Source organism: Gallinula chloropus (assembly GCF_964237585.1).
Source record: "Gallinula chloropus genome assembly, chromosome: 8".
In the NCBI taxonomy this organism is placed as follows: domain Eukaryota; kingdom Metazoa; phylum Chordata; class Aves; order Gruiformes; family Rallidae; genus Gallinula; species Gallinula chloropus.
The window spans coordinates 4,724,465-4,740,191 of NC_140093.1; the positions used below are offsets into that span (position 1 = coordinate 4,724,465).

At 44.8% G+C, this 15,727-nt stretch overlaps 1 protein-coding gene across 1 annotated transcript in view; it reads left to right on the forward strand.

Moving 5' to 3' along the window:
* The window catches only part of MYO7B (myosin VIIB), a gene marked incomplete at both ends in the record, with an annotated part of 43,483 nt that overhangs the window by 16,705 nt on the left and 11,051 nt on the right, over window positions 1-15,727 (forward strand). The window contains 19 exons of the mRNA XM_084267439.1: window positions 987-1,071; window positions 2,080-2,298; window positions 2,959-3,066; window positions 3,460-3,636; window positions 3,922-4,131; window positions 4,615-4,782; window positions 5,042-5,122; window positions 5,675-5,802; window positions 7,712-7,838; window positions 8,625-8,744; window positions 9,594-9,767; window positions 10,590-10,817; window positions 11,248-11,415; window positions 11,994-12,111; window positions 12,196-12,322; window positions 13,034-13,203; window positions 13,620-13,801; window positions 14,610-14,737; window positions 15,284-15,441. Coding sequence (XP_084123565.1) covers window positions 987-1,071; window positions 2,080-2,298; window positions 2,959-3,066; window positions 3,460-3,636; window positions 3,922-4,131; window positions 4,615-4,782; window positions 5,042-5,122; window positions 5,675-5,802; window positions 7,712-7,838; window positions 8,625-8,744; window positions 9,594-9,767; window positions 10,590-10,817; window positions 11,248-11,415; window positions 11,994-12,111; window positions 12,196-12,322; window positions 13,034-13,203; window positions 13,620-13,801; window positions 14,610-14,737; window positions 15,284-15,441 — 2,876 coding nt within the window. The remainder of the gene's footprint in view (window positions 1-986; window positions 1,072-2,079; window positions 2,299-2,958; window positions 3,067-3,459; window positions 3,637-3,921; window positions 4,132-4,614; window positions 4,783-5,041; window positions 5,123-5,674; window positions 5,803-7,711; window positions 7,839-8,624; window positions 8,745-9,593; window positions 9,768-10,589; window positions 10,818-11,247; window positions 11,416-11,993; window positions 12,112-12,195; window positions 12,323-13,033; window positions 13,204-13,619; window positions 13,802-14,609; window positions 14,738-15,283; window positions 15,442-15,727) is intronic.

The window sequence follows — 15,727 nt, forward strand, 5'->3', positions numbered from 1 at the left end:
CAGAACCATAATATAGAACTGAATCTTGGTTTGGTTTAGAAATATTCCGGATGGTAGAGAAACAAGAGTTCTAAAACATGACACAAATGCCAAAATCCCCTTTTCCCAAACTCTGCCTGCTACCTAACAGAGTACCACCTCTCCCTTAAAAGCATCACCTTGCTTTTATTTTTAAACCATCAAGAGCTACGTGCCACTTCTGACAGCCACAGTGTGACAGCTTTTACCATGGGAAGTGGCAGTTAGGGCACTGGGGAGCAAGTGGTCATCAGATGGGGGTGTGTGTGTGTGTGTTAACTTATCCAGGTGGTGCAAGGGTTTCTGCAGTTCTTACAGAGCCCTCCTTGCCTGGCAATGAATTCGATCTGCAGTTGCTCTGAATATTTGGGCAGCAATAAAGGTGAATCTGCTTAGGTGTATTGAGGTCTGTTAGCAGTACTTGTGTCTCATCCTTTCTGTTAGCAAATGGATAGCAAAGCATGTGGGGAAACACTTTGTGAGCTCAACTGATTCTGCGGTGCTGCTTCACTTGCAGAATGAGCTGAGCCTACATGAAATCTCCTAAAGCCTTTATTGACAGAAAAGTTCAGGCAAAACACCCTATTCTGGCCTTCCCATCAGCATACACCACATACAAGCAGACCAAATGCTTCAGAAGTCAGGATAATTTTGGAGCCAGTGGTACAAAAGTATCCGACCAGACTAATCTTTCTGCTACAACGTGATACTTTTCTCAGGATACTCAGAAGCAGGAAGAACAGCCCTTGCTGAGCTTCAGACTTGTACCTGGCAAGATGTTGATAGTTGAGCTAGTTAACTAACAACAGCTTTCCTAGCTCTAGTGTTCCCATACAGCAGGTAATGCTGTGATCAGACTGTAAACACCCCATAAAAGGAAAAAAACCTGCCACCTTATTCTTTACTATTATCATAAGAAGCAGCAGAAATAGCCTATTGCTTGTTACCTCACCTGTCTGTTTGCTTAGGAAGCAGTTTCTGAAGCAGAGGAAGTCTGCTATAGTCATCCAGTCAGCCTGGCGAGGCTACTGCTGCCGGAAGGATTTCAGAATGGTAAGAGATGGGTGTTGGGGTTTTCATATATATAATTTATATATATTTGTGTGTGCCTGTGTTTATATACTATGTCCTGCCTGACCAAGTGGAGTATTAGGAATACAGATACATAAGAAGGGAGAGGCAAGATGGCAGGGTGTAAAGTCCAAAGAGGGCTCTGGGACCTCTCAGGAGTCACTGAACCTGGGACACTTCTGCTTTCTGGTGAAACAGTAACCCAACTAACCTCTGGCAGGCGTGGCTCCGGTGATCCCACGATTCTTCTAGTCAGGAGTCTAAGGCTAGCACTTGTGCATCACCACCCTGCTCTGAATAAAGTGTCTTCCACAATGTTACAGGAAACCCAGGAATCTGTAAAAAAAAAAAAAAAAAAAAAAAAAAAATCATTATATCAGTCATCACCAGGAAAATCATATCAATATCACCTTATTAACAATCTTGGCCAATCTGCTGTAGATGGTGGGTTTTCTGGATGAGGAAAGATACACCATATTGGGGGCTCTTATGAGCTGTGTACTCACGTGGCAGGGATTATGGTTATTAACATACAGCCCATTTGTGAGGGGCAGGAGAAACCACCAGTTTCAGAAAAATTTCTATTCCACATCAGTAATGCAACTCCTATCTGAAGAGCCAGGTTGTTGTCCTGCACTCTGCCCCATCCTCCTCTGCTGCTTCTCTTGGGATTCTCATACCCATCCCTGCAAGGACATGCCTTCCCCCCGTCCCTTGGCTCTATTTCTGTTCTATTCCTTCCCTTGACATCATAATCCCAGGCTATCACTGTCACTTTCTGAAGCCATTCCCTGGAACACTGCCCAAAAATAACTCTATATAATCTAGTTTTAAAAAGCCTATTACTGGCATAAAATAAAACATAAAGGGCAGTATTGCATGAGCCCCTTCCAGTGTCTTTATCCAATTACTCAATGTTGTTGCCTTTTACTTATCCCAGTCTCAATGTTTTTGAGCCACAACCATGTCTTTTTCCCCCACACCCCACAGGTTATGCTGGGTTTCGGGCGCCTGCAGGCACTCCACCGGAGCCGACAGCTTGCTAAACAGTATGAAGCAACCCGGGCTCATATCATCAGGCTTCAAGCCGCGTGCCGCGGTTACCTGATGCGCCAGAAGATAGCACAGCAGAGGAAAGCTGTATGTGTGATACAGGCGTATGCAAGGGGCATGCTTGCTCGCCAAATGTACCAGAGGATGAAGAGAGAGGTAAGCTCACAGATACCTTGTGAACATGTTGTTTCTATGAAATTCTGATAGAGATTTAATGACCAGCACATGTTGCCATAGCACAGCACTGGATGTGGATATTTAAGTTTGGATATCTTATTTTAAATTCTTGTCAAGTATGAAAAGAGAGTTCGAAGCAGATGATCTTGTTTACATTTGCTTTCTGTGTTCATTATCACGGATCAAAACTTCACTGACAGAGCTGAAACAGTTTTGAGAGAAGGGAGGAAAAAAGATAAAGATGTGCATGTGTATCAGCCACTCCTGCAAGGGAAGACCAATTTCTCCAGCAAGGCCCTGTAATGTCACTTAGGGATCCGTTCAAACAGGAATCCTCACGTGTGTCTTAGCACGTGTGCCAGAGAAAATCCACCACTTAGTTCATGGGTGGTCCACAGCGCATGGGAGGCCTTCCTGTGATTTCTGTTCTGCACCGATGCTGTACAAATAGGACAAAGCCAGTTTGCAGATTTCTGCCTGTGGTCTGCCCCTAAAATGCCAGCTCTAGAACTGAGTCCACGTTGGGTGTTGTAGTTGGGACGTTGTGATAAAGTCCTGGTGTGGACAGCTTGTTAACAGCAGAAGAAAGCCAGCTCAGCAGTTGTGGAAACAGTCACAGAACTGTCCTGTTCTCCCCAGAACAAGCTCAGGCTGGAAGCCAGGAACATCCGTTTGGAAGAAGAGAAGCGCCTCATCCAAGTCCTGGGACCAGTGAAAGCAAGGGAAGAAGCTCTGAGATTAGAAAGGGTAAGTATGTTAGTGGTGGAACACTGAATGCTACAGCTGACAACAGCTATGGCTGTTCCTTTGCCGACAAGACTGTTTGCCCAGCTCACACCTGCAGACTTGCTCAAAGATCTGAGCACCACTATTGTTTAATCAAAAGCAGACGTAGCTGTAAACCTGTTTGTAACAATGAAATAGGACAGGGCAAACCCCTGCACATTTCTGGTTGCAGTATGGGCTGGTACTTAAGCCAAACATGGGTGATGCTATTACAGCCCCCTGACACCAAACATGTTTAAATTTAAAGTAATGTGGGGGTTTCACTTCCATAACACCTTTGTGTTTCATCCTCACACCTGTTCATTCTAGCAGAACAATGTTCCAGCCATGCCTAACAAACTTCTACCTTTAAAGGAACACCTGGCTATTCTGGAGAGAGAGGAGGCAGAAGCAAGAAAGAGGAGGAGTGCTCTTGCCAGTAAACCAACAAGTAATGATGCTATCAGCGACCAAGAAATGGTGGACAAAATCTTTGGGTTTTTACCTTCTGTAATTGGAGGCCAAGAAGGACAGGCTCCTCTGGGTTTTGAGGTACAGAGCTGCGGACTGGTAACGGGTCATGTTCATCCCTCGTGTAAGTCCACTGACTTTGTTGGAATTCCACTGGTGGTCAATTCTGTTTAATGAATTGCTGTACAGTGAAATAACTACCCAAATTAGTCATCCCGACTAGCAGATAAAAATGACTGGGGTTAGCTGGAAAAACAAATTCTGGAGGACATATGACCAAGAAAAGAAAAGGAAAAAAAATAATGTAAAGTAAGAATATGAGCATACAGGGAAAGGAAATATGTTTCTTCCTCATGTTCTGCACAGGACTTGGAAACAAAGCGTCACAAGCTGGATGAGGTGGATCTGGATATGGTTCCCATGAGCGTGGAACTGGAAGAGGAAGCGGATGGCTTGGAAGAGTACACCTTTCCAAAGTTTGCAGCTACTTATTTCCAGGGGTCATCTACACATACACATATCCGAAGGCAGCTGCGGCACCCACTGCTCTACCATGATGACAAGGACAACGTCCTGGTATCTTGTTCCTTGTTGTTGAACCTGTTCCCTTCACAGTCCACCTCCAGAGATGGTGACTCAACCACTTCCCTGGGCAGCCTGTTCCAATGATAGACAGCCCTTTTGGTGTAGAAATTTTCCCTAATACCCAATCTAAACCTACCCAGTGCAATTTGAGGCCATTTCCCCTTGTCCCATCACTTGTTACTTGGGAGAAGAGATCAGCAGCCACCTCAATACAATGTCCTGTTGGGTAGTTGCAGAGAGTTATAAGGTCTCCCCTCTGCCTCCTTTTCTCCAGGCTAAACAACCCCAGTTTGTTCAGCTGCTCCTCACAAGACTTGTGATGTAAACCCTTTAGCAACTCCATAGCCCTTTTTCTGACACACTCCAGCACCTCAATGTCTTTCTTTTAGTGAGAGGCCAATGCTCTCATCTAAACATGACCATGACGCCATTGGTTCCCTTGGAAGTTTCTGACTGTGCTTTCTGCCAATACAGGCTTCTCTAGTTGTGTGGGTTATCATCCTGAGGTTCATGGGGGACCTGCCAGAACCAGCAATGTTTGCCAAGAACGCCAGCAGCAGGAGTGGCTCCGTGATGACGCAGATCTATGACACACTTAGCAAGAAAACCCAGGTCCAGTTCAGGAATGACAGCCCAAATATGGTGAGAGGACCAGGATATGTTTGTATCTTCATTTGCTTTCCTTGGTTTCTGTGCTGTTCCTCTAAGAATAGAACATGCTAGTGAACTTGAAATGCCAGAAGTGCAAAAGAGCTCCTGTCAGTCTTGGAAGGGGAACACAGCTCCTTCTGGCAGGAGGGGACAAAACAGAAACATCTCTATTTGAGCATCTTTCCTTCCTTAATGAATCACTCTTGTGGTGCATTAAACTAATTTCCTATAATGGTAATGTGTTTTGTAGAGAGAAATCAGAAAGGATAACAAGATTTCCAAAGGGATCTCTTCCCTGAAGCTCAAACGGTCATCCAAGCTGACAGGGAAGGTAAGAGGTGGAAATAAATTTCTTCCATTAAGGTTTTTTTGGTTTGTTTTTTTTTTTTCTTGGAAGGTGTCTTTACCTTCTGACAGATGTTATGTGACAGCAACCTCCCAGCCAGGAACTTGTTCCACTGCCAAGCAAGGGCAGCCCTGTGTATGGGTTAAAATATGCCTGTGTGCACTGGGGATATTCACCTCACCCCTTCCTATTGAAGAGTGACCCCTGAGCACTAGAACAATTTATTATTGAGAATTGTTGGTGTTACAGAATGGTTTGCCCAAAGCCCTGAGCAGATTAAAAATGACCCTGTGCTTAAGGCTCTTCAGGACAGCATGAGAAAGTTCTCCTCACCAGCAATAGTGCTGTGACACCACTGTCTTTTATGACTTAGCTTGAGACTGGAAGAAACATGGTCTGTTCCTAACTCCTCCTGCACTGTGCAGGAAGAGTTTTAGCCAGAAAGACAGCGAAGGAATGTTTCTCATTTCTGTGAGAGCTACCTGGTAAAATGGAAAGCTTCTAGAACATTCGGGGGTTCTGCATGGTTTCTTTCAGGTGACAGACCAGCTGAGAAGTGGAGAAGAAGCTTTTCAGGAGGACAGTTCAATCTCCGAGAGACCTATGTCCAACCTAGAAAAAGTGCACTTCATTATTGGGAACGCGATTCTGCGCCCTGCCATCAGGTAGGAAACACGTACCTCCTTCCTAGGACCACGCACCCATTCCATGCATCTCCTTCCCACAGTCCTGGGGCATTTTTCAAATGCTGGAAACGTCTCACATTTATGCCCAGATGAATATGGGGATTGCTGACTGAAAGCCCAAGCTAGCCACATAGAAGTGCAACTGTAGGCCAGACACCTCTTCAGAGGGTGGTTCATCTAATCAGAGGGAACACAGAATGATTCCCTTACTGCCTTTTCTGGTACCTTCATCTCATAGCTAAGGTCAGCTGCCTCCACGTATAACTTTCTGAATACCCCACGGATATGAAGTGGGGTAGAGTTCAGGGCTGTAATCCAGTAACACTGGAAGGTGGAACACAGCTCTAGTGTGAGGGAGAAGGAACACACAGAAAAGACAATAAGAAATCATGGAGTTAAGGTACAGTAGGTGTATGAGAGGTGTTCTTAACCTCTGTTTCCCAATAGCCTATTTCTGAACCCTCAAGCAACATCCCCAAATCAGGGACAGTTGAAGGTTTGGCTTGCTGAGTATATCAGTCACTAGAAGAAACCCTGCTTATAAGTGGTGTGAGGCTGGACCTTAGGCCAAACATGGTATGAGGATGAGACAGAAGCTGGTTGGGTCTGACCTGACTGTGTGAATTCTCTCCTCCAGTGTAGCCCATTTAAGCTTATGCAACATTTTCCAGTAACAAAGCGCACAGGCACAGGCCATGCCTTGACATCAGTTGTGAGCTGTGTTCCTCTCTACATAGTAGCTTTGCATCAGTCAAGATACTCCCCAAATCTGACCCTCAGCTGGCAAAAATTCCCTTCAATCAGTGTATCATAACAGCCACAACATCCTATCTGGGAACAAAAGCCTCATCTACCTCATGTCCTTCCGTATCGGACTTTCCAAATACATGTTCCAAGAGTCCAGACAGCGTCAGATTTTTTTCAGATAGCATGTTTGTTTGCATGTGGATTTTTGCATCTGTTTCCCATATGTCCTTGCTGCTGGCAACTCACATTTTCAGAGCCTCACTCTGAAGCACCTTTGCTTACTCCAAGTTTACTAAAAATATAAAAATAAGCATGGTGTCCCCCCAATCCTTATCCCCAAATCCATATATAAGCTGTGGTGGTTCAGCCCCAACCAGTGGCTGAGCACCACACGCCACTTGCTCACTCTCAGAGGAGAGACAGACAGAGCCTCCATGGGGTGGGATAAGGTCAGTTTGCTGACAAAAGCACCACAAAAGTGAAACAATAACAGCCCAAGGAAAATTTCACTCACACCCAGTGATAACACAGACTACCCTTACCAACCTGACAGTAACACATAGTGCTGCACCACACAAGGACCAACCTGACACCTCAGCAACTCTCAGACTACCCTAGAGGCACCCAGGAGCACCAGCCCCCAACTAGCCCCTTTTATGAGGGAGCGATGTCAGGTGGTGCTGAAAACAGCCTGGGCTGACACAGCTCACCTGGGCTGGCTGCTTGGGGAGGTGGACTCTGGCCTGGCCAGAAACAGGACAAAGCAGACAGACAAGAGCCATGATATACTGAAGAGAGCTTAGAGCAAGTTTCACAGGAGAGACAGCAATGCCATTTCACAGCTGGATGACCTGGCAGTTGTTATCCCTGCACAGTTCCCCACCTGTCACAGGAGGTAATCCAGCATGGGAATTGCACCTGACCTGAGTAACAAGGGCTGGCAAAGGGTACTAAGTCTACCTGAAGCATTTTCCTGCCAAAGCCAACAACATGGTTGCTTTCTGTGGTGTATTACGGGTAACATCCTAGCTGATGTGGTTAAATCTAGCTGCAGTCATGCCAAGCTTGCATTGGAAACCTAGCCAAACACAGCTCAGACAGCAAATCATTTTATCTGTTGCTTTCACATGTTTCTTTACAGAGATGAGATTTATTGCCAGATTTGCAAACAACTCAGCGAAAACAGCAACAGGAGCAGCTATGCTCGAGGCTGGATCCTTCTGTCACTTTGCCTTGGTTGCTTTCCCCCTTCAGATACATTTGTGAAGGTACACTACTAACACTTCCTACAGCAGCTTAAATGCCTCAGCTGATCTGGTTTCTTATGTTCTGATGTTTTGATGCAAATAGTCACATAAACTGTTTGGCTGCCATGGCAGCTGGTGCTGTGAGTTTAGCAAAAACTATCTCGTCTCATATGCTTATCTGGGAAGTTAAATAAATGACTGCTGTACTCACAGTTAACTCTTTTTCATTACATGTCAAATGAGTCAGGTTCTGTTGTTGGTTGCAGGCCTCATTTAGATCTGTAATCTGCAAAGAATATGGCAAATTTAAACCTCTCCAGGTCTTTCTTTTCACCATTTAAAAGCTGTCTCAGGTTACAATCCTAGTGATTAAACACACTCAGGAGTCCAGTATAAAATCACTCCCCCCATTTTACCAGCCCTTACCTTACATCTCCAAGCCCTGTAAAATCCAATAGACATTTGGGCTTTTTAATAATTTTCTTGAATAGATTATTTTCCAAATTTAAATAGATGATAAATCCAGTTAACCACAGAAAAACAACCCCACAGATGAAGTCTCCACTGTCAAATATTCATCATACAGTTAAATGTAACAAATAGACTGATGCAAGCCTTCTGTTTTAGACTAAAGCTCTGCAGAGTGAAGGAAAACTTGTGTCTCAAACTTCCATTTCCAAAACAATAATCCCAACTCTAACCTTTTTGGTGAACTGTAAGCTAACTGATCATTCTAATCAAGTCTCTCAGCTGCAGAAGGTTGCTAGGGTTTTGTTTCTTAACTCTTCTTATGCTCTGTGAATCTAGTACCTGTTGAATTTCATCCACCATGGGCCCTCGGGCTACGCACCATATTGTGCTGAACGTCTGAGACGTACCTATGTCAATGGAGCACGGACTGAACCTCCAAGCTGGCTGGAACTTCAGGTAGTAACTCCCTTTTGATAGTTTATATTGATCTGTGACATTTTGTGCCAGATTGCATTCACTAATCTGTGCTAACAGATCTTCCTGAATCAAATAACAGAAATCAATTGCACCAAGGGATTGAAAACCATCTGCCTTGTTCTGGACAGCTTCTTAGATACATCTCTTCTGACTATTCAGTTAACTTAAACCCAGTGGAGGATGCAAGTCAAAAGCTGCAACACGTGATTTGCAGGGAGATACTTCCATCCACACAGGAGCCACAGGCCAGAACCACCTCCTGAGGGAAACTCTTACCATCATTTGTTGAAAGAATTGAACAGGGCTTATGCTTTCACAGTGGAGGGAGGATGTGTGTGTGATAGGGCTACATTGCCCTCCCCCTTCCTTAAAATGTCATCCTAGTAATGAGAAGTCCCCCCAACACATGCACACACCCAGTAAGTGAAGGCCTCAGTTCAATTCCTCCATACATCTGAGTGACCCTGTTGCTAAGCACACACTTCCTCAGCAAATGCTTGCTGCAGGCAGGTGAGGCTGTGCCTGAAAGTCATCAGGCCAAATACAGCTCACAAAAAGTCTTATCAGTCTACATTGTTATGTGCTAATCAACCTCCCTGAGCTGTGGGGAGAAGGGAACTTGATTGAAGTGCTGCTTCAGGGATGTAATTTATATTTAAGACTCACCATGCATTTAAGAAACTGTGTGGGTGTTAGAGATTCACATAAAGATCGTTGACTAGGGTGTACAGTGTGTGGAGCTCTTAAATCTAGATGTCCTCTCTTTTCTTCAAAAAGAAAATAAGGTTTGCCCATCATTTGTTTCTCTCATTTGACTCTGACTTGCAGGCAACAAAGCAGAAGAAACCCATTATGTTTAATGTCACCCTGATGAATGGCCAAAGCATCACTGTCCCTGCAGATTCTGCTTCCATCGCTAAAGAGATCTGTCAGTTCATAGCAGATAAAACCAAACTGAAGGATTTGTTTGGATTTTCGCTCTACATTGCTGTGTTTGATAAGGTAAAGTGGAAGGAAATCTCCCTTCTCTTTCTGTAGAGATACTGCTGTCCACCCAGCCTCACTGAGGGCTCCCTTTGACCTCTGGGAGCATCCCAGTCCCAGTCTTATGCTCAGAGCAAAGCGGTACTGAATCTCAGGACCTAATAATATTATTCTGCCTCTCTGCTGGGTAGCCACTCAGTTCCTGCTGGAGGCCAGCGAGGTTTCCTTTGCCAGGTCACATACCAACTAGTGTCCCTGCTCCCATGCACAGGCAGTGCAGCACTGGGGTCTCCCCCTGTATTCTGGGACCCCACCTGCCCATCATGCGTGCAGCAATGCAAAGCTGCTGGAGCAGGGGGAAGCCACCAGGTCTCACATGCCAGGGATCTCTGCTGCTCAAAGACACACTTTGTGTTTTAGCTTCTCCTCCCCTTTGTTTTTTTCTTACAACAGTGCTGGAGAACAGACCTACACACAGCAGGATGGCATCTTGGTGCTCAGAGATGGGTGTCAATAGCAAAGAAATTAGTTTGGAGATGGAAATTTGGTTAAGATTACACCAACATGCACATGTGCACTTAAGGGGATATACAGAGGTTAAACAAAGTACAAGGAGAGAAATAGAAAACTGCAAAGCAGAGCTGCTGTGTCTGATCTTCCAAATTGTTTTTCCCAGCACCATCTCTGTGCATAAAAATACACACATTTACCAAGATGTAACTTGCACATCCATCTGCTTGCCTTGTTGGAGCTTTTCTTGCTGTCAGGAGACTAGGAGCTTGGGGTTTGCTGTCCTTCCCTCAGATACACGCTGGTAAATGCAGCGTCCCTCTGTTCCAGGTCTGGTCACTTGGTGGGGGACGAGATCACGTCCTGGATGCCATCTCTCAGTGTGAACAGCTAGCGAAGGAGCGGGGAACACACGAACGTAATGCGCCCTGGCGACTCTACTTCCGGAAGGAAATCTTCACCCCCTGGCACAACTCCCGGGAGGATCCTGTCAGCACTGATCTCATTTATCACCAAGTCATTCGCGGCATCCGGTTTGGAGAGTACCGTTGTGAGAAGGTGGGTCTTCTTCATCTTCCTAAGGAGGCAAAACTATATTAACATTTCCCACACTAAAAAGCAGGAAGATATATGAAATTTCTGGTGAACATCCCTTCCCTTCTTAACAGCCAGTTCCTGTCCAGGTATGTGTGCCAGCTGTCATACTGGCAGCTGTAATTAACACTTCTTTTTCCCTGCAACTTTCCATTCACATGGCAGCTGGAGACATGTCCAAGGGGGCACTTGCAGTCCCTTTAAAATATCTTTGCCACCAATCTCTTTGATGCTAAGGCTGTGAGAAGTGCATTACACCGGATGACTATCAAGAGTTATCCAGACAACAATGGAGGAAACTCCATTCCTAAACTGGCTTCAAAGCTGAATGAGGCTAGCTGCTCTGCTGGACTTTGTGACATCTTACTAGACCGCTTTTAATGGATTGTTTCAGGAGGAGGATTTGGTGGAGATAGGTGCAAAATACTGTTACATCCAGTTTGGAGAGTCCATCCACAATGAACTTGTGCAGAAGGTGCTTCATGATTGTATCCCAGTGAAGCAGCTGAAATCCAAGCCCCTGGAAAAGTGGGTGAGCCTTATAACCTACGCACATGCTAAGGTAAGAGGTGCTGCTGTGTAACCACTCTCAAGCATCAGCTTCTGCTTCTGTCACCATTTCCTTTTAGGAATAGTCTGTTGGGGAAAGAAAGAAAAGCATCTCAATTTGTATATTCCCAATAGTTAATTAAGGCTGAGAAAACAAAGAACCTTTCCATTCTCTCTTCCATAAAGGGGCTCAACAAGAGGGCAGAACAAACAATCAAACAAATTAAAAATAATCTCTGAATAGAGCATCTTTTAAGGCGCTCTCCCTTATATCAGTTAATGCAGTCAGGATGGGCATGGGATGGAATAATCTGGATGGGTTACCTGAATTATTTCCATGGCACCCAAAGCACATTAGGCTCTGAACAGATCAGTCAGTGGGGATTTGAGGGAAATTTGGGATCCACATGCCTGTGGGCAGGCTCAGCTGCATGTGGCTTGGGGCCCTGAAAGCTGTCAGAGTTTGACTCTCTCCAGGTACCCAGGACAGAAGTGGTAGCAGGGGGCTGTTGGGACCCTCTGGGATCAGGCTTGCAGATCATGCAAACCAGATTTCACTGAGAAAACCTGGAGTATCTTTTTATATTGCAGGCCCCATACACACAGGACCATCTCTCCCGCCAGACTGTGAAGGAACAACTTGTAGATTTTGCTCGCTTTCAGTGGCCTTTGCTTTTTTCACGATTCTTTGAAGTCACTAAGTTTTCAGGTAATGCCTGGAGCGTGTGAGTAGAGGTCAGATGTAAGATCAGCAGAGGAGGACTTGATAAGGAGTTTCTTTCTGCATTTTCAGGTCCCAGCTTGCCCAAGAACCACTTTATCGTTGCCATAAACTGGAAAGGTATCTGTTTCCTGGATGAGTCAGAAAAGCGGCTCCTTGAACTGACCTTCCCAGAGATAACTGGCATCCACACCAACAGGTAAGTGCCCCAGAAAGACAAGATCTGAGGAAGACATCTCTTCCCAGACTCAGAAAGGGTCTTCCATACAGGGGAGAGCTATACTTTCTCTGCTGTCCCTGAGCCTGAAAAGGTGGCTTAGCCTAGGTCTGGAAAACAGAAAGGGATGAGTTCTGATCAGCAGGCGAAGGAAATACTGAAACGGCTGAATCTTCCCTGCTGGTAGAAGGGGATGCTGCTCAGTCAGAAAGGTGTAAGGAAGCACAGACATGCATCAAGACAAGAATGGCCCAAATAACTCACCTAGTTAAATCATCAGCTGTTATGCATGTTGGGAGCATCTCAGATGTGGTGGACTTGGGCAGGGTAACTGAGGAAAGAGGGTAACCATTAGCTTGTTCAGGGCACACATCCTTGTGTCAAATCAGAGAACAGAGTATTACATACACAAAAAATGCTTCAATGAGAACAGTCACAGATTTAAATAGTTGCCCAGTTACTCCAAAAGAAGGGTGTTCTTTTGTCTATAATGAAGCATTTCTGTACAAATACATGGTGGAGTCCAGGCTAAACCTGATCCACTTCAGTCCTTCACACCTCCCAACTCCTGAGAAGGCAAATTAAGAATTACCAGTACTGACTGCAAGGGGGTGTAGGTGTGGTGGCTGTGATTGCAGACGAGCCTTTGAGTTTTTCAGACACTCTGGTAACAAACTGTTGGATAATACATAGGGCAGTGAAGTCATTTGGACAGAGTTGCACTCTCATCACACTTCGTGCCGAGGAGTTTGTCCTGACATCTGTAAACAGCGTTGTCATTGCTGAACTGGTGGTCATGTTCCTGGAAGGACTGAAGAGGAGATCACGATTTGCTGTGGCAATGCATGAGAAAAAATCCCAAGGTAAGTCCTCTAACTTTACTACAGGGTAGGGAAGAAATCTTGAAAGAACTCACAGCATTGGAAGTTGATGTGGAATATAGTTGACTGGAATAGACAAGAGGGGATTAGAATACATTCACCTACTTACAGCTAATGAGTTTCTTTCCATGCTTTGCTGCCAGCTCTAGACACAAATTCAGCACCCATTTGAATCAAATGGAGTTTTGCTATTACCCTCAGTGGATCAAAATCAGGCCATCAGAAGAAATTTAAGTGACTTCTCTGAAGTATTACTGGATAATTAGCTGTATTTACACAAACCACTTTCTATTGTTAATTGAATTCAGGCCTTCAAAATACAATTCCCTTGTCTTGTTACAATTCCTTTGAGTTTTCTTGCACTGTCTTAAACAGTACTCCCTTACTGTGTTTTCCAGATGACACTGCCGTCCTGTCCTTCAAGAGGGGAGACTTACTAATCTTCACCAAAGACAAAAAGCCAGATGCAAATTCTGGCTGGATCAGTGCCCAAAATGAAAGGACAGGCAAAACAGGGAATGTATTTTTGGATGATATCTACATCATTCCTTCTCTCACAAAACCCTCCAGTCAAGTGCTGGTAAGAAAAGCTGAGTACTGTCTTTGAAGAGACTAGAAGATAAATGATAATAACAGTGTTAAATAGGATTAAATATATAAGCTAGTTGTTCCTCCAAAGTCAGACAAGTTCTTTACCTCCCATTGAAGCAAAGCATTTCAATCTCTCCCATCTGAAAACAAAACTAAACCTAGCCCAAACTCTAAGGAGAAGGCTGCAGTTGCAGAAAAGCAACAACTTTCAAAAAATGTTCCGTTCACCATTAGGGATTTCAGTACCTGGAACTGGGAGCAATTAATGCAAAATAGATGTGCTGTTAAATTCTCCTGCATTCATACTGGGCTTGACTGGTGATCATATGTTACGTCTCAAGGGGCGCTCTATGTGCAGCAGGTTACTTGAAAAGAACGTGTTCTTTGAGGCAGCCAAGGTTTCTCATTGCTCACTCTGCTACCAATTTTACCTCTGGTTTTGGAGACTCAGTATTTCTGATACTGTGCTAACAAGTTAAAAGCTGAAAAAGTGAGGGGAAAAACTCCCAGTGAGATCATATGCTTCTTTAATAAGTGTTGTGCTTTGAATAATCACGTTTTAATGGTCATTACTGCTGGGCCTACAGAAATTAACTTCTTGAGCCAACTACTCCCAAGTTTTTCTTGAGCGTCTGAAGATGCTGCTTAGGGGACAGAAGGTCTCCTGCAGTACAGAGCACCCATGCTTAGTATACTCCATCTGCATGTATATGCTGAGTAATGCCTGACAGTACATGTCACAGAGACACACTCTGCCTGTGTCCATGTAATATCTCTATGCTGCTGTATCATTCCAGAGTTTGCTGATGATGTCTCCAGACCAGAGGAGGACAGCTTCACAGACCTCCTACACGGACGAATTTGATGAAGAGGATCTCAAAGTGAAGCCTTATACCCTGGAGGAGTTCTCCTATGAACACTTCAGGTGAAGCTCTTTGTATAGAATGTGCCCTAGGAGAGGTCTGGTTGATCTTTAGTGATCTCAAAAGTCTGGGATGTAACAGCATTTCCCATTTCTGATTGGGTTTCTTCTCTTTGTTCCCTGTAATGAACTGTGACTTTAGACAGGCAGATATTCTGGCACATGGCCTGCTTGTATCTTTTGTCTGCAGAAATGCAAAGAGAAGGGTAGAAGAACCCTGGACTTTTTCCTTTTCTTTCCAGAAGGCCCTATTCTTACTTCTTGCCCCTTCTCCAGCACTTACCAGTTAGCTAGGGTATGCAACATCTCAGGCCTCACAGAGTAAGGGAAAAATTAGTCTTCTAAAACCTCTCTTCTTTTTGCAAGCCTTCTCCCTTCTGGATTGAAAAGAATATATATTTTCCTGTTCTTCATGACCTGTGTAATCAAAGCAGACACGAGATCACTGTCTTGGGAGAGAACATGCCTAGAGACAAGTCTGTGAAAATGATGTCTTCATAGCAGTACTGATCCAGTAATTTTGTGTTGCCTCCACTTGTCTTCATTCAGGAGTCCTGAGAAGGAATCCCTCAGCAAAGCTGTCCTCCAGAAATCCCGTGGGCGCAGTCAACTGTGGGCACACTCTAAGGAGCCCCTGAGACAGCCCTTGCTGAAGGCAGCGTGCACAGACCCCGATCTTCGGGACTTGGCTTGTCAGGCCTTCATTGATATCCTTTCATTCTTCTCTTTGGGACCTAAGGATGCTCAGGGGAAGGAAGAGCTAGCTACCTTCTCTAAACTCACCTCCTGAGATAATACCACATCCACATTACGGGGGATACATTTACATCAAGGTTGGGGGGGGTCAACTCTGCACAACTTCATGCTGTTTCCCTCGCCTGCAGAGGCAGGGTTCCTATTCCCTCCCAATGCTCCACTGCTCCTGGTGGCTCACTTAACTGAGAACATTGCATTAGGAATGTGATGCATACACGTGATGCACACACCCAGAGC